Source organism: Helobdella robusta (genome assembly GCF_000326865.2).
Source record: "Helobdella robusta unplaced genomic scaffold HELROscaffold_11, whole genome shotgun sequence".
NCBI lineage: Eukaryota > Metazoa > Annelida > Clitellata > Rhynchobdellida > Glossiphoniidae > Helobdella > Helobdella robusta.
In genome coordinates, this window is record NW_008703617.1 from 3,190,323 (window position 1) to 3,210,482 (window position 20,160).

The 20,160-nt window shown below is 32.5% G+C and overlaps 1 protein-coding gene across 1 annotated transcript; it reads right to left on the reverse strand.

The window, feature by feature from the left end:
* Positions 1 to 3,792: 3,792 nt before the first annotated feature.
* HELRODRAFT_132019 (hypothetical protein) lies at positions 3,793 to 7,305 on the reverse strand (the record flags this gene model as incomplete). The annotated part of the gene is made up of 10 exons (XM_009012917.1): positions 3,793 to 3,857; positions 4,045 to 4,131; positions 4,247 to 4,412; positions 4,705 to 4,919; positions 5,410 to 5,471; positions 5,782 to 5,843; positions 6,008 to 6,070; positions 6,476 to 6,570; positions 6,897 to 6,976; positions 7,226 to 7,305. Coding segments are annotated over 10 exons (975 nt in total), but the record flags the coding sequence as incomplete, so codon positions are not given.
* Between the last annotated feature and the right edge of the window lie 12,855 nt (positions 7,306 to 20,160).

Sequence of the window (20,160 nt, forward strand, 5' to 3'; positions counted from 1 at the left end):
GATGGAGGTCGAACACAGGACAGACAGACAGACAGATAGACAGACAAACAGACAGATAGACAGACCGATCAAATTCAGATAGATAGGTATATAGAAGGATAGATTTCAGAAAGAAAGATACATGATGAATGAGTGATACAGTATCTTTCGAGTATTTCATTACAAATTCCATAAATTTTATAAATAAAATTATATAGAAAAAAAACTCTATTTCAATTCGTAATTATACATTAGAAAAATAATGACAATTATAAGAGTTGGCAGTTACAAACTGTAGAAACTAGATACGTCATATTTGTACGTACTAATTAATTACCCAATCAACCAGAAGTACCATTATTACTAATTGTAGACACAGTTTTTATTTCCATTTGTATTAACTTTCTTCATTTTTCTCAAATAAGTGGTTTTCAAATATTCAAGTAATAATATAAAGTACTACTACATTGCTAGTGATTCAATGAATGAAAATCAGATCAATCAACTTTACAGACCAATCATTCAATCACCCATTCATTCATCCTATCATCCATTCAATCAACACTAACCCGATCAATCAATCAACCAACCACTCAATCAGTCAGTCAGTCAATCATTCGACCAAAACTTGCGTTCTTCAGTTTGAAAAATTGATGTCACTTTTTACATTCAAAGATCTTGGATTCAAGTTATGAGGTCATCATGCATTGCGACAATATTATCACATGATTATATCAGTGACATGAAGTCATCATACCCTGGCTTCAATGACGTCATCACGCCGTCACTATATTATTATCATATTTAAATCAATCAATAAAAAATATTATCCTCGATATATCCTTAATTCTAATATAATTCAGAACTAACTACCAAGTTTTGTAACAGTGACAGACTACATTATTGAATTAAATTTACTAATCACATTCAGCTATCTAATCACATTAATTAATTAATTAATTGAATAGCTAACTACTTTATTGATTGACCAATTGGTTAATTCATTGACCAATCAACTAACCAGCCAACCAGTTCATTATTATCCAATTTATTGGATGTATTTCATGCGGATAAATAAAGTTAACGTACAGACATACGATTACGACAAGTGCACGTATATAGACTAGATTAATGAGCAAGATGAACATTGTACAAACAAACATAATAACAATAATAATAATAATTATTATTATTATTATTTATTATTATTAAAACAGGTAAGGTAAAAACACACGTGATTGTAACACTAATAGCAATAAGAATTACGATGACGACGACAAGATGACAAATAGAATAATAATAATAATAATAACAAAAATAATGAATTAGTGAATATCGAATGAATTTTCACAAAAATCAAATAAAGTTGCCATTAGACGTTTTCAATTGAACACGCCAATGAAACTGATATTTTATGTTTCGTGTATGTGTTTGTATGTTTATGTGGGTGTGTGTATGTTTGTAATGGCACAAAAGCAAAGTCACAAATAAAATCATACACACACTCACACACAAACATACATACATTTAGACACATCGAAGAAGATATTTACTTACGTAAATACAAAAGCAAACATACATACACACACACTCATAGACATAAACACATAGACATATAAACGCACATACAAAAGTGAACACCTAATGAAATGAACAACCATATTTTTGAACAGCAATAAAATTAATGTTCAAAACGCCATTAACAATAAGATATTATTACATTGATACAACCATCAATAAATGTAGATACGTTCATATTAATTATATATATATATATATTTATATTATTATTATATTATTTATATATATATTTATATATTATATATATATATATATATATATATATATATATATAATGGTGAACTAATATTTCTGATAGATGGTTAATATGTATTTTTATAAGTTAGTATAATGGTATAAGGCCACAAAACATACATAAAATATATCTAAATACAATACATATATATATATACACTATATATAAATATCTAAATACTATATATATATATATATATATGAATATATATGTGTGTGTGTGTTATTTGTCACAAAAATATCCGTATTTATATAGCGCTATTTTGCCATACCAATTAGTCAATCTAATCAATATCACATAATACACAACTACTTTTTACTCTAACACCATAAATTTAATAACATAAATAATAATAAAAATAATAATGATAAAATAATAATAAAATAATAAAATAAGAAGCGTCAAGCGTCAATCACATACTCTCGTAATTGATGTACAGGCAAATGTAGAGATAAAAATACAAATAATAATTTTTATTATTATTACTATGGTTTAAATCGTCGTTATTACTATTATTGAACTTGATAGAAACATTTTCATTGAAATTTGTTGCTGATGTACGAATGAAGGAGTACTTAAGTAATACACACAAAGAGATACAAACATATGAAAGAACGAACATATAAGCAAGCGAACAAACCAACAAACCAACGAACAAATGAACCAACAAGCAAACAAATAAACCAGCCAACAAACAAACATACATTAAACAATACATAAATACATACATACATATTAAAAATATATAGTATTTATAAATGAAATACATTGAGCATCATATAGCAACTGCAGAACAGTTCTACATGTATCTATATTACTATGACAAATTTGTACGTATGTCTATATATATGCGTGTGTGTGTGTGTGTGTGTGTGCAAACGTGTTTGTGTAAAGGATTTAAGAATAACAATTAACTGTCGATTCAATGATTGCATTGGTGATAAAAAATTATGAACGTACACACATAAGTATAACAAATCACTTTGATAAAATATCGAAGATCATGATAGTAATAATAAAAATAATTATTCCAATAAAAAATAATAATAATAATTACTACTATTATTATTGTTATAAATAAAAAATGACAGAATATTTCGTTTAAATAAATAAAAACTGAAAAATTATTATGAAAAAAGTTATATCTATCTCTGTCTTGAAACTTCTTTAACTTGAAATTCTACTCGGTTTGAAATTTTTTCTGAAAAAAAAATCTTCTACTGCTGCTGCTTGTAAGGTGTGCTAAACAGCAGATGGACCTGAAATGATAAATTATTTTAAAGGGATTAAACGAGACGGAACGAATCGATACGAAACGAAACGAGATTTATTTAGAAACAAAAACAGAAAATGCGACAAGGTTGACCAAACATCAATCAATTGTAGTCAATCAATCAACCAGCTAATTAGTTAATCAGTCAATCATTCAATTAATTGATCACTTTTCAGTCAATTGCCAAATTAATCAATCAATTAATCAATCAATCAATTTGTCAATAATTTGTCAACCAATAAATACAGAAACCTGAATACTCATTAATGATAAGTTTGTTGACATGATTGGCAGATAGGGATGTGCTCTTCGACAGATGGTGGGGGTTCGTTCGAATATGAGGAAAAAAGAACCTGGTCGACTGCTGCTGTTGTTGTTGTTGCGAGGATCCACCATGTTGTTGTTGTTGTTGCTGTTGTTGTGAGTACATCACTGATGATGACGTCATTGTCGAATAGATATTTTGTTGCGGTTGCTTCTGCAGTTTTGAATGAGATTGCGTATGATTTTGAAACATTTGTTTATTCTGTTGTTGCTGAATCTGTTGGAGTTGTTGAGATTTTTGCTGCAGATGTTGATGTTTCTGTTGATGGCATTGTTGTTGTTGTTGTTGTTGCATGAACTGAGGGTGTATGTTTAATATTTGTTTTTGTTGCAATATATGTTGAGGTTCACTTTTCAACTGTTGTTGCTGCTGTTGTTGTTGTTGATGCTTTTCTAGATGAATCTGCAAGACTTCATCTGATTCAGGATGTCGTTTGATAGTCGGGATCGTAAATATTGAAACATCTGAAAATCAATTTTCAAAGATTTTTCTATCCATAAATTTATGTAACCAAACCACATTACCTCACATCATGTGGATATTATATCACATTAAATTATCATCACATCATTTGAACATCCTACCATCATCACACCACATCACATCACATCAAACATGATGATCACATCACATCAAACCATCTCGACAAACCGTCAGGCAGGTCGAAGAGTGCAGATGGCAGATCGCTAAAGTATGCGTGTCTCAATGCTTCCAAAGCTGATATGCGGCGCTGTGGCACTAACTAGTGGATGACATGATGATGTCATGATGACAAAATTGTGATAACATAAGTGATAAACAACAATGACGACAACATCATTTGATGACGATTCAAACGGCACAGAGCAGAAACTAACTTGAAGCATGCAGACGACCAGAGGTTCGGCGTAAGGAATGCGCCCTAACTTAGGAAAGCACTGAGACCAGCGTTTCTGATGTTGCTGCGACATCTTCTGCGGATGAAAGTGGGGCAGTTGGCTCACCCCGGGCCACGAAAGTTCATTCGGGGTTCCTAATATCTGTAAAAGGTCAAAAAATTCTGACGTTTTTTTTTAAATATATGACAGAAAAAAATTAGCAAAAAAATTTTCTAAGAAAAATTGTTAACTCATTGAACAACAATCCGGAAAGCCGAAATGAACCTCAATCACAAATCATTCACAATGAGAGATATTAATTATAGCACATCAACCATTATAGTCCCATCACTGGAAAATGTGAACTTTGGAACAATTAAATTTTGAATTTTAAAATTAAACTCATTACAGCAGAAACTAATTGACATCTAGAAACAACAAACAGCAAACAGACCATCCAAATTTTGTTCAGTTGATCATGAATATCATTGAGACCAGGAAAGACGGCTGCACCCGTGATCATCTCTACAAAAATGCACCCCACGCCCCACATATCCAGAGAGGTCGTGTACTGAGTTGACCCCAACAGAAGGTCAGGAGGCCGATACCACAAGGTCACGACCTCGTCGGAAAATGTTTTGCTTGGTATGGATTTTGCTCGGGCGAGGCCTGGGATAAATTAGCAAAATTATACGTTAGAATGGAGGGATAGTGGCATACACGTGTATTTAAGTTAGTGCATCCATACACAAAAGCATACCCGTCTAAGTAGGTGAGATGGTAAATGTTGAATGAATGCCTACAATGTTGAGCAGTGCTAATAAATGAAACACAACGCAGTTGTACTCGTTAGGTACTGTTATTTAAACTTTGTAGATCCTTTATATTCGCATTTCATCCAGGTTATAAATGCCTAAATGCCTACAAACGACTGTTGATGCACTATTTGTCAAGTGCAAATAGAGCACTAAGTGTAAATATAGAGGCCTGAGATATAAAATGCAATACAGTACAATTTACATCCAATAACAAACAATGAACCGATGCTGCAATCAAAGAAGTTCATTTTAAACATTATAACGCATCATGAATAGTTCATTGCAATAAATTAAAGAGTGAAAAACGGTTTTACAAAAGAAAATTTCGTCTCGAGACCAACCGAAATCAGCCAACTTTAACTCTCCCCTCTCTCCTATCAACAAGTTTTGAGGCTTTAAATCTCTGGTAATGATGAAGACGATGATGATGGTAAAAAATGATGATGATGATGACGATGAAGATTAGGACTATGGTAATAAAGATGAAGATAACGACGATAGATTCAATGATAACAATGATGACGACAATGATGATGTGCTTGATGTGCGATGGCGATCTGGTTGATGACGATGACGAAGATTATTAAAGCAGTGATGATGATGATGAATGAAAGAAAGAAAGAATAAACAAATAAATTAACTAAACAATCAATTAAACAATTAATTAATTAATAATTAATTAAGTAGCCAGTATGGAAAAACTCAAGACCAACCTGTGCAATATCTGCTTTTCGTGGCAGAATGACAGACCTCGCAGTAATTGAAACAGGAACAACTGAAGCAAACACAATTATAAAAATAATTTACAAATAATAACCATAATAATAATAATAACAACAACAATAATAAATATTTAAAAATTTATATATCATCATCATAATCACACTCACATCATCATCATCCCACCAACACCATCATCATCATTATTATCATCACCACCTTTGTGTTATAGGGGTTTAGTCCTCCCTTGTGCTTATCCAAGTATTGCCCTAGGTCTATGTGCTGATGTGATGATGAAGAAGATGATGATGGCGAAGATGATGATGATAGAAAATGTGATGGAGAAGATAAAGATGACTACAATGAGAATGATACAAATGATGAAGATGATGATGACAATGATAACGATGATGACGAAGATGATGATGTGGTTAATATGATAGAGGTGACAATGAAGAGAGCAAAAAAGTACAAGAACAATGGCGGCAAGTGAGTACAGAGATGGTAAAAATGATTGAGGTAAGAATGATGATAATAACGATGATTATGATGATGACTGTACAGTAAAACAAAATAACTGACAAAACTATAAAACAAGATGATCATTACAACTAATAATAATTAAATAATTAATAACGAAACATTTATAAATTAATTAATTAATTAATTAGCAAACAGTTAACCGACCAGGTACTCGAAAACAAAAGTAAGAGAAGTCTTTGTATGCACAATATCATGAAGTGTTACAATATTTGCGTGCTTCAATCCTTTCAGGATGGAAGCTACATGGGTGTGTAGAATGATGGTGATGAAGATGATGGTGATAATGAAGAAAATGAAGAAGAAGATGAAGAATGAAGAAGATGATGATGATAAAGATTTACAATAAACATCATAGGAATGTTGTGATAGTGTTATCATATAGCAATGAACAACGTATTAAGCAAGATGACGATCGCTGTCAAATGTCGAAATGATCAAAAGATTAAAAGTGAACTGACCTACAACCAACTATCATCATCATTATCGTCATCATCCTCATCATCATCATCGTCGTCGTAGTTATCATCATCATTATCATCATCGTCGTCGTCATCATCATCACAACCTTCCCTGATGGCAGTGAATGGAGTACCTTCTTCAGTTTCAAGTTTGATCTCCTTCAGAGCGACTGTACTGTTTGTCAGTCTGGACATTGTGATAGCGGTGACGATGATGGTGATAATAACGTTGATAACAGTGATAAGAATAATGATGATGATGGGATGGTTCCTTATCACTAATTCGATAATGATAAAAGATCGTGAGGATGAAAAACGCCTTGTAAAACAACCCCGGCATAAAACGACATCACAAAAAACACAATCAAAAGCGAAAAATGGCAGCAAAAGAATAACGAAAGAATAACAAACAAAGATAACATAAAGTAATACTCACAAACTAAATCCTTTATAAACTGTTGCGTATGATCCTTTGCCAAGCTGCTCCAACTTCTGATAAAGTTCAGCTTTGCCATAAGGGGAGTTCAGCTTAACCACAAGTCAATTAATTAATTAATTAACAAATTAATCAATAACTTATTTAGTTTATTATAAGCATATATAACCTTGAAAGTGTGTAAATTTAAAAGTAAAAATTCTAATTCAAAATGAAAGGGCAGTTTACTAGAATGAGAATTCAGTAAAAAAAAACAAATAAGAGAAAAAAATATGATTTAAATGCAAAGTTTAAAAAGTGAACTCGTTAATGAGCAAACAAATAACTTCAGGGCATGAAAGAGAAAAATGAACTTGATTATAAAAAAATAATAATGACAATAATATCTTCGTCGTCGTCACCATCATCAAAAGGATACTAACAAAGATAACATACAATATAAAAGTTAAAAGTGTTGGTCAAAATTTTGTTGAGCAATACAAAAAAATTAAATATTAAAAAGACGGTATTTTTGTTGAGAGGATGTAGTATAAGGCTGAAATATTTATAGATGAAACTAGTTTATACTCAATGTTTTTTTCTTCAAGATTGTAACCCAAGATTCTAATAAATAAAAAATCAACTCTAACAAGCTCCTTATCTTATGATTCATTCATTAATGAAGCAATAAATTTTCAAGAAGACAACGCCTTTTAGTTATGTAGCAAACACATGAGCAGTGCTTACATGAGCGTAAATTAGTTCAAACTGTGCAGAATAAATTTAATATAAATAAAAATGAATTGAGAGACATTGAAGCAGAAACCAAATCCTACTCCAAAACTAGAAGCCCTCTTTGACTTGATGCTCTGCATGGAGAGGTTGCCCTCAGACTTGGGTCGTGAAGGTCGTGACCTTACAGAGTTCGCGACCTTACTGCTGCCATAGACGGAGTTGTTCATGGTGTTCACTGCTGTCGTTGATAGTGGATGGATTGAAAGAAAGTCTCCGGCGGATGAATGATGACGAGACATCAAGTCTGAATAAAAGTTTGTGGAATCGTAGCAGTGAAGTGTTTGTTTGAGAGATTTTGTAACAATGGGTAGTGGAACATTTGTTAAAAAATTATATTTCTCAATATCAATGGTAATATCATCTTTATTATTTTCATTATCATTTTGTAATCACTGTCATCATTTCAAACATCACCTCAAACATTTCAAACATCATCACAATACACTCACAACCAAAATATCACAAAGTACACACAGAATAGTGAAAATGCATTACACAAGCAAAAAAATAAATAAACAAACAAGAGATACAAAAACGTGCTATTGACTTTGATTTTGAGCAGACATCTGACTGACAACGACTTCTGCTGACGAGGGCGACTGATTGATGACGTCATCGATTGATCGATTGACACAAGACACCATGAGATGCTGGGTTGATTTGCTTCTAGGCGTGTTGTTCAGACTACGACAAGCCAGATACGAGTTGGCAATGCTCTCTTTGTTCGAGGTGTGGTTGTAGTTTTTGTTTGACTGGTAAAATTAAAAAATTTTTAGATTTGAAAAAAATTAGAAAAAAATTTCAAGAGTAATACAATTTGAATATATTACATTCAATTGGAACACTTAAAGTTAAATATAAGATATGCTAAAAATGTTAATTAGAATGCTCAAAATTAAAAATAAATAATGTTAATTTAATTTAAAAGCTTACAGAGACAGGGTAATTATCATTTGTAGATGTGTCTTTCACTATTGCTGTTTTATCAAAATTTTTCACTGAGTTAGATTGATACAAAGTAATAAGTTTATTTTGAAGTAAGCAAGAATATTATTTTAATAAAATAAAATCGTTTGTATTGATAATTTAACAAAATATAAAAATAAAAAATTTCATTTACTTAAATTCTTGAAACTGGCAGAAATCCTTTTCTTAAACTTTTTCAACCTACTCAAAGATTTTGATTCAGCTTCTGACCACAAAATACATGAAGTAATATTAATTAATATTAATTAGTTCTTAATTAGAACATTGTTCAACAATTTTACATTATTAATTAATTCTATCACTAATTAATTCATTTATTTTACAATTATTTAAATTTATTTTATAATCATTTAAATTTCAATTGTCAATTGACTTTTGTTTTGTAAGAACAAACAAAAGAATCTATCTTTTAAGACTAAGAGAAGATAACATATTTATAATAATTTTATTTATTGATTAGCTTTGTTTTTTCTCCTTTGTCAAGCAGTGCAAACAATTAAACAAAGTTTTAGGTGGCAGATAGCCAAAAAAAAGATCATATAAATTAAAATCAAATCAATTAAATGGACATTAGGACAACAAAAACACGAAATAAATGTAGATAACCTCGAGGGCCCCCAACAACAACACAGCTCTGTTGCTGAATTATTCTCATTGGTGAGATGCCGGGCGATTTAGGAGGCTTGCCGGCCATCTTGTTCGCAATTAAAAACTACTTAATTTAAATATTTGGCGTATCAACTCGCATTTTGAAAATCGCTTAATTAAATTTGATAAAAATGATAAACAAAACTTTTTTTTGACATTCCAAACTAAAAATGAACTTCCACCAAATGATTTGAAACAGTGCGAAATGGTCTCACTGTTAACCTCAATTATGAATTATTTTCAACTGTAATGTAAGCGTACTTCGATCATATACTGGTAATATACTCGTTGTAACTATATAATAAGCATTATCCAAAATTTAGTTATATACATATAATTATAATGTAACAACTTAACAAAAAGAAGTTTACAGGATTAAGAAAAATATAATTGCTGATCATTTATGGAGATACAGTATAAGAATTAAACCATAGTAGAATAGTAGAATTAAACTATACGTCTATAATTTATATTCATCTTGCACTTAATGATTGCCCGTATAAAATGTTATGAATATCAAAGCTTCTCTCAAGTTTAATAAATTGTATAATTGGAAGTAAGGCAGTTTCAATTTTGTGTGATTTTTTGAAAAAATTATGCTACATTCATTCGTAGTAACGCATTTATTCATAACAGTGAGTATTTGGGGCGTCAAATGAAGTTTTTATGGAAAATATAATGAGCTGTATGTATAAAGATTTTTTCAAATCTGCTCATGAAATTTTAAAATGAAACTTCCCTCTTGAATTCTCTACATTACACATTCAGCGACGTTACACATTCATTATATTTCATAAATGTTACAAAGTTAAAATGTCTATCGCACTCTTCTTAGGTTTTTAGAGGAATCATTAGCACGTCGCAAACATCGTATATGAATAGTGACAATAGTAATCTTACTCTTCTTCTTGCTCTTGACTTTTCTTCAGCTTTTGATAATGTTGACCATACTATTCTCTTGAGACTGCTGCATCTTTCTTTTAATATTACTGATTCTTGTCTATCTTGGTTTTCTTCTTATCTCTGTAATCGTTTTTTCTTCTGTTGTTCTCAATAATTCTACTTCTAACTCCTCTACTCTTACTTTCGGGGTACCTCAGGGTTCTATCCTATTCATTATGGCCCTCTTCTATTTATACTCTATACTTCTGAACTACCTCGTATTATTAATAACTTTTCTTTCTCTAGTCAACTATATGCTGATGATTCTTATATTTATACTTCTTTTCTTCCATCTAATCTCAATAGTGTTCTTAATAATTTATCTCTATGTCTTTCTTCGATTATCGCTTGGTCTGATTCTATGTGTCTTAAACTTAATCCTTCTAAGTTTGAATTAATTTGTTTTAATAAATCTAAACACTCAATTACTATTCCTCCTATTATCTTACCTGATTCTAAAACTCTTGATGTCTCTCATAAGTTTCGTAGTCTAGGTTTTATCTTTGATTCTACTATGTCTCTCTCTTCTCAGATTAATAGTGTTGCTAGAAGCTCTTACTTTCATCTACGTAGAATAAAAAAACTTTTGCCTTTTCTTGATGATCCTACTCTTCTCCTTCTTGTTACTTCGTTAGTCTTATCTAGGATTGATTATTGTAACTCGCTCTACTATGGTCTTCCTGACTCTATACTCTATCCTTTAAGTAAAGCTTTTAACTCTGCTGCTCGTCTGGTTGCTCGTGCCCCTTTCTTTTCTCATATATCTCCATATCTTGTTCTCTTGCACTGGCTACCTATAAAATATAGAATAATTTTTAAAATTTGCACGTTCATGTATAAGTCTCAATCTAAATTATTTCCTAAGTACTTATCAGATATATCAATTGAACCTAAACGCCCCGGTTTACGATCGTCTTCTTCTTCTCGCTTTTTCTTAACTCATGTTAAACACTCTTTTGCCAAATCTGCTTTTGCTTTTTCTGGTCCTTTTCTCTGGAACTCTCTACCTACTTCTCTAACTATTTCTCCATCACTTGCGAAGTTCAGAGCGGATCTCAAGACCCATCTGTTTTCAAAATTCATTGAGGAGCGCTGTTGAACATCGCGGAAATAGCGCTTTATAAGCTAATTGATTGATTGAATTGATTGATTGAATAGATGCTATACGACGCATCACACACGAAGCATGTGATGGACGGGAATCTTTGTTGTATTCGAGTCGAACCGGCCACAGCGAAACAGCACTAGGTGACCATAAGTACCAGACTATCACGCCGCTTTCAGGAAACTTAGAAACAGTTTACGGATATTGTTTGTGGAAAATGGCTACAGGATGTTTCTCCCTCTTTGTAAAAATTCAAGCATCATAGCTCATGTCCTATTTAAAAACTATGCATAGAATCGTCAGTGACCAATGACTATCGTCTAAAAATTTGATAAGAATTACGATATTGACGTTATATCTTGTTGGCCGAGTTGTGTTAGGTAACTTCAAGTCACTTTCACTTTCAGGCATTCACAGACAGATACCAGGCACTCCACTTCTATAGGCATACAACCGCTTGGATAAATGATGCAATGTTGTGTAGCGGCTTAAATCAAATCTAAAAAATTATCCAAATACAGTAGCATGCCGAAAAAACTTGACACAACATAAATTTCAAATGAAAAATTCTTTGAAATCTGATATACTGGTGCATGATCATTTTCAATTAACTTTATTTCGCTTAATGATTCCACAAAATTTATTTTTATTATTCTATTTATTGCTTTATTTAGATTGGAAAGCACTTTTTTATTGCTCAACTTGGTCGTTCGAATTCAAATTCAAATTAATGAAACTACGCAACCGTGAAACTCACATATCTCCAAACGCAATCGATTTTAATTAATTTTTGTTTAAATATTTTTCTCGTAAAATTGAATTTGAACGAAAATGATAAATTGAAACTGGCAGGTCATTAAAATGCTCAACACCTGCTGCCATCTCGCATCTTAATAACTCTATTTCATTCAGGTGTGCATATTTGAGTTTCAATTCCTTCCAATTCACGTCTTTAAAACATTTGTTGAAACGCAAGTTTCAACAACATTCCCTCTACAAAACAACAACAACAACACACTTCATCTCATAACGTTAACATCTCATTGAGTGATGATCCACTATTATCACGTGACACAAAAGTCGCTCAAACTGCAATGACTAACTAACAAAAGACGTTGAAAACAGAGAAAAGATTGCTTAAAAATATGAAGCACATACACGCACAAAATTTCAATTGAAATGGCGCACAGAGATTGCTAATTTCATATTAATCACGGCGACGACGCAGCTTGCATACTCACGTTTAATTAAATTTTTACCTCAACTTTTTAAATAGCCGACTCAAATGCGAGCGTTCAGGTGTTTCGAGCCATTGAAACACAAGCTGCATCTACAAGACCTACTGTTGTTTCATTTTCTATAGTTTATAGTTGTTCAAAGTCGGTGGAACATGTTTAACACAAACACGTGTGTCGTGTTCTACATTCTGTTTCTTCCTTCTTCGTCAACTCTTAATGGGGAGCTCCATATTAAAAATGGAAAAGGCACGCAAGGAAAATTGTATGACTTGAATTTTTGTTTTACTTTATTCCATCTAAATAATTGTAAATTTTAATAGCAGAAATTTCAGATTTATCGCAAATATATAATATAATCGTAAATATATAATACTTATTAAATTTATTTTCTCTTAAACTTGACGAAGCGACTGAGTACCTCTAGACAGACAACGTGAGAAGACAATTACTATATGTTTTAAGATTTTAAATTGGAGAAAAAAAATTACAATAACATAACCTGGAACAACAAAAAACACATGAAGGCAGCAGCATTTCTGCAACGTGACCAGACCAGAGCGTCGCAACATCGTCGATAGGTGTGCTGAATATTCCACATATGTGGCCAATGGGTACACTTTAGATTGGGAGTCTGCGCCTGAGAAGAAGAAAAATAAAGAAGCTTATGCTGCTGCTGCTGAAGACGACCAGTGGATGGTGGGTGAAATCAAGAAGTGGAGTCATGATAAGAAGAACAGTCCAAACTGTACATTCTTCAAGTTTGTGACCAGATAGATGTCTTGTTAGAATGTCGACGTGTCATGATCAGTAGCGCGTTGACTTGCTTCAAACGCAAGTGTGGCTTCCTAAACAGATATTTTTGGGCGTAACTTTTGAATGTTAAACTTACACACATTCGCTATTTCTTAATTAGTTAATGTAAGGCTCGTAGATTTTCATCAGCAAATAACTCAATGGTTTAGCATTCGCGTGTTTTACCCAAAAATTAGGTAATTTTTTGCTAACGCAATTTTCACATTAATACTTGAAATAAATTAGCCTTATAAACTATTTAACTGAAATTTTGATAAAAAAATTTTTTTTTAAAGAATTCAGGGGAGATTACTGAGTGAATGTTGCAACGGATGGAAGGGAGTGAAATGTAGCGAACGTGGGTTACAAAAAATGTCTACCTTACAGTAAAAATTTCAAGATAATTAAAATATATTCCAACTAATTTTTAAATAATTTAAATCTATTTTCAATAAATTTTTCATAAAAAATCAGAAATATTTTTACTTTGATTTAAAAGCAAATTGCGTTGAACCGTGTTTGAATGGCGGTGAGTGTGTGTCGCCAGGAGTTTGTAAATGTGCCGAGGCCTATGTTGGCCCTACATGTCGACTCAACAAATTAGGTTTGGGGCTTTTCGAAGATATTATTTTTATTAAAAGTAGCAGTATTTTCTATATTTCATTTTCATTTTAAAATTTGAATTTTAAACATTTGGCACATATCGTCATCAACATTTCATTTATCAGTTTTGAGTAATTATTAAATCATTGTTTTCCACTGAAAAACCTAAAAATTCACCCGAAAACGCAATTTTTGAATGCAATGTTTAGCAGAATTTTTTTTCTACAAAAACATGAGACATACAATTAAACAAACTTTTAAAATACAAAACAACGCCATACTTTTCTTGTTCTCTACATTGAATATCATGACTGCAAAAACATACAAACAGCCACTACGAGCGACATGAAGTACTGCTACAAGAGCGTCCAGTGCGACAAAGAAGCCGTGGACAACTTAACCCACCCAGTAACTCAACAGCAATGTTGTGAAGGTTTGGGTGGTTATAGCTGGGGAGTGTATGGGGAAGACTGTAGAGTTTGTTTGGTGGGGGCTGGCCGACCACCATCCGTCGATCTCAACAAGCCTCGAGGTTGGTTTCGTTTTGGATTTAATTTTGGTTCGTTTCATTGTAATTAGACAGCTACAATCAAAATTTATAATTTTCTATATAGGTACATTTTAAGATCGTTTGAGGTTTATTTGGAATACATAGTTTTTAATTATTGAGTTATGTAAAGTGATGTAAGTTTAACGTTCACAACAATTTTAAAAACATTCGGCACACAATAAAAATAAAAAATCGAACGTGAATTTTAGATAGAGTCTTTGAAGCTATCCAAATGATTTTGTTTTGATAAATTAACTGTCATCTTCATCGACACATTTAACCGAGTTTAAAATTCCCTGGCCAACAACGCCGGCAAACAAACAGCTGCCTACCATCACGGTCGTAACACAAGTTCTACATTCCGCACGTGCGTGAGCAGGGGAAGTTACTACCAAACTTTTGATGGGTTGGAGTTTCTCTTTCAAGGTTGTCAATACTTTATTTTTGAACGATTCTCAATTATAAGAATCTATTCAGAGTTGAAAATGTATTTGGTGTTTATAAATTTATTGCAAATAATGAAAATTTCATCAACTCTTTCATATTCTAATGAATAAACATGTTATGCTTCGATGGTCAGAAAGATTCAGTTTTGTTCGATTACAAATGGATCCTTGTGTATCATACGTTAAAATATGTTATGCGTTATTTTGCCCGAGTGCATTTGAGTCGCCTGTTTGTTAAATTCTAAAAAAACACCGTTAAAATCTAAAATTTATTTTGATTAAAGCTACCAGTTTCTTGTAACCGAAAATAATTTTAACTCGCGATTTGAAAACTCCAATGTTTAATCTGTAAAAAATATCTTCAAACTTGATTATACAAAGTTGCTTACTCTATTCGAATATTGAATCGTACGTAGGCCAGTGTTCCTACACGCTGTTCAGTGATTCGCTGAGATCCGTAAGCATGAAAATACCACAGTGCAATCGTTACAGCCTCTGCCAGAAGGTTCCTATTCAGAAAATTATCAGTTCTTTTTGCTGGCCATATTTGCAACACACGCACACACATAGAAACACATCACCAGATTGTTAATTCAAACGTTGACGCACATGTCTTACGTAAAACACAGGAGCTTACCATCGTTCTCAACGATCATGACACCGTACACGCCGTTGGGGACAAAATAAAATTGAACGGCGAGGTCATTCATCTGCCCCAATTTGCCGGTCATGTCTCCAGAGGTTCATCCATTCATCCATCCAGCCATCTATTCACCCAGCCATTCATCCATCCATTCATCCAGCCATTCATCCATTTATCCATCCATCCATCTATCCATCAATTTGTATCATTTTTTTTTATTTCAATTTCTATGATTGTCTTGGCAAGTTAGTTCAACGACTGTCTACTGAGACCGAGTAGTATTGTAAGATGTATTATAATTAAGATTTGGGAGTATGCGACGAGTCTTAGACGAAAAGCCTTTATACATGTAGGTTAGGTAGTTTGTAAATATACAGGAATGTGAGTCTCAGAAGAAAAAGGGACAACATGAATTAATGTAATTAATATTTTGAATGTGTTGTTTCTTTTCGTGTCTTTTGCTATCATAATTGAACAAGTGCGTATAAATAACTTCAATAATTGACTGAAGTGGACGAGGTGTTTTGAAGAAATTATAAAGTTCAGTCGACGGATTATTTTAGAAGAAGTTAGTAGAATCACTGAGAATCATTAGAGAAGTAAATAATTGTTAAAAAATTATATTTTTATCTGTTTTTATTCTAAAATTTTAATAATTAAAAAATAAAATTCAATTAAACAAACGAAAAACCAGAATAAATAAAATAAAAAACTTTGAAAGGCCTGCATTTACAACGCAACGGTCCTTACATGCAGTTGGAATATTCTTCCTTGAGAGTAAGATGGGACAACATGACTTCCGTTTTCGTGACCCTTGACCTTGTCAAACACAACAAACCTTACGTTGGACTCTGTGGAAATTCAGACGGAAATCCCCAAAGTTTGTTTCGGTTTCGTTTACATTTGTGTTTGCTTATATTTTTGTTGGATGTTTGTAATCCGAACTGCAATAGGACGACACACAAACCAACACATATCAACTCCACCGCACAGCAACATGCAACTCACAACCATACCCTCCAGATGACATGATGAGACCTGATAGAGAGTACGCAGTGACTTCAGCGGAATTTGGAAATTCGTGGAAAGCATACAATAGTCTATCATCCATGGTCTCATTTTTTTCCCTTTTTGCATTCACGCACACACACACACACACACACACACACACACACGCACACATACACACACACATACACACTCACATACACACTTTCTCTTTCTCTCTCTCTCCCACACACATACACATGTTTTATATTATACGTTTGAAAGTGTCCCGATGCAGATGAATGGAGTAGGAAATGTTCAAGCAAAAAGATTGAAGAAGAAGCTCAAACATTTTGTGGTGTCCTCCTCCGATATCCATTCTCTGACTGTCACGATTTTGTTAGTTTGGTAGTTAAATGATTGTTTGATTGATTGATTGATTGTTTGATTGATTGATTGTTTGATTGATTGATTGTTTGATTAATTGATTGATTGATTGTTTGATTGTTTGATGGTTGAGGAACAAATAAATGATTGAACATTGGTTGAATGATTGATTGATCGTTGAATAATGTAACGTCTGGTTAACATGAGTCTGAAAAGCTATAATCATTTGAATGACCGTCTGTTAGCTTAATCATTTTGACCATTGCTTGGAGAATTATTATTTCTTAAATGAATTTAGAAGTTGTTAATCTGTTGGTGTATTCCAGCGTGTTAAAATTTATTTCGATTGAGAATTCCATTGTGACCTTTGAACTTTTCTAGGTCAAGGTGGAGTATCACCGCGAACGATGTGTGTCTGATTACTGTGGATTGTTTAACGACGAGCAAATGGACAACAACGATTCAAAGGAAAATGACAAAAAAATAATGGTCAGTAAATAACTCCAGTCCTTTCATTAAGTAATTTATCATTCAATTAATATTATTGTTTATATTTCTTCTACGCTACTTTCTACTCTACCTCGATGAATGAAACTACTAACAATGATATTATAAATAAATAATAAAAATAATTAATAATAATAATATTATTAATAGTAAATAATGATAATTTCAAAAAAAACAATACGCCACGCCAAAAATAGTTGTGCCAGGTTTTAGAAGGCTATAGTGAACGGTGCAACTCGGCAGTCGGAATCAACTTGATATGGAGGAACAATTCACTCTGCGGTCAGTAAACGGAGTACTTTCATTATCATTATGATTATTATTATTGTTGTTATAAAAGATCTGTTCCAATCATTATTATTTGAATTTTTATATTTTTTGTAAATTATTTGTATTTGTAAATTTTCTTAAATAGGAAACTATGGGATACTACCTCCTCAGATCAATAAAAAAATTTTTTTAAATAGATTTTTAAGATAATAAAACGCATGAAGTTATTTTCAGATAAAAATTAAAAAAATTTTTAAATAAAAATGGGTAGTTTCTTTAGAGCATTTGTGAAATCGCCAAACTTCTAAACTAAAAATTTTTAGTTGCGCAGCTGATAATAATTTTCTCTGATAACTGGCCATAATATAATAGACTAATTGTTAACTAACCATGTAATTATAGACTAATTCCTAATTTCAAAACAGAGGAAAAGTGTAGCAAGGGCATGGTGTACACCGATTGTATGCCCCGTTGCGTACAAACATGTGCCAACATGTACAACGTGCAACCGGTCATGTGCCAACTGCCCAGGGAGTGCGTGCCTGGTTGTATCTGTCCAACAGGTTGGTCATTTTGGTGATGATTGTGGTGGGAATTTTGATGGTTATGATGACGTTAATACTTGTTATTAATGCGTTTTTGATGTACTAATTCAATTGTCTTGAGAGTTTATTAGAAGAGCTTTGAACTTACGGATTGCGAGAGATATAGAATAACATATAAACGACAAAATTTTCAATAAGAATGTTTATTAACCACCCTAAACCAAGGTAAGTACATGCACCTAGAGATGTGTTTGGCGGCCGACGAATGCCCCTGCAGATACCAGGGCCAGTATTATGACCCTGGCAGAACGGTCTCTATCGAATGCAACACCTGGTTAGTTCAATTTCTATAAACTTTTAAAAAGTAACATTAAAAAGTTGCTGAAAAAATTTTTGAAACAGTAATCAAGAAAGTAATAAGAATGATGTTCGCAATTAAAAAATCAACCACGCAGAAAATGTTTCGTATTAGCAATGAATATTTTGACGGACAGAATCTGAATGACAAACACCATGTTTATCCTTTTCATCGCCATCATCATCTTCGTCTTCATTCTCACGATTCATCATCGTTACTCATCCTTACAATTCATCATCGCCATCATCCTCTTCATCATCATTCTCACCTCACTTACTTAGCACATGTACAGCCGGTAGATGGAAATGTACGGAAGATGTATGCTCGAGAACGTGCAGCATCAGTGGTCTCCACCATCTTCGAACTTTCGACGGCTTGAAGTATGACTTCAATGGACCGGCGTGTAACTACATCCTCATAGAGGTAATCTAGGTGTGAGGATGAATTTTAAAATTTTAAAATCAGTTTCATTAATTATGTTCTTATTTGATTGTTTTTGGCGGTACTGGAAAAAACTAACATACATTTATCCTTTTATATATAACCCGTGTTTCTCACTAATTCGGTTGTCACAAAGCCTACAAAAGATAATAATCAGACTCTGTTACATTGAATTGTATCTAAGAAGATATCTCAAATCTTGAAACTTCTTATACATTAGCCAATTAAAAATAAATTTCTGTGTGGCAGATGGTGATAGATGATACAAATGATTGTTTCTATTAGAAATATTTGTGGATCTTATCACCATCATTTGAACTGACTTATTTACCCCTATCATTCTAACATCCCATAATTGTGAAAAGTATTTCTAACAAAGCAATTAGTGCAATTCTTTTCCTCATTAACATCATTTCCATCACCAAATTTCTTATCATTATCAACAAAAATCATCACCATCATCATCATTATCATCATACATGTTCACTTGACCTAGATTTCGGATGACGCTAGAAGAAACGAGGCCTTCATGTCGAAAGGTGACCTTACAGTGACCTACAAAGTGTCAAAGTGCATTGAAAGATCAAGTGCAACTTGCATCGATGCCGTAACAGTTCTCTACAGAAGAGATAATCAGGTAAGTCGGAGTGGAGTTACTCGCAAATGGTGATTGTGATGACGACGACGACGACGATGATGTTTACGTGTCGAT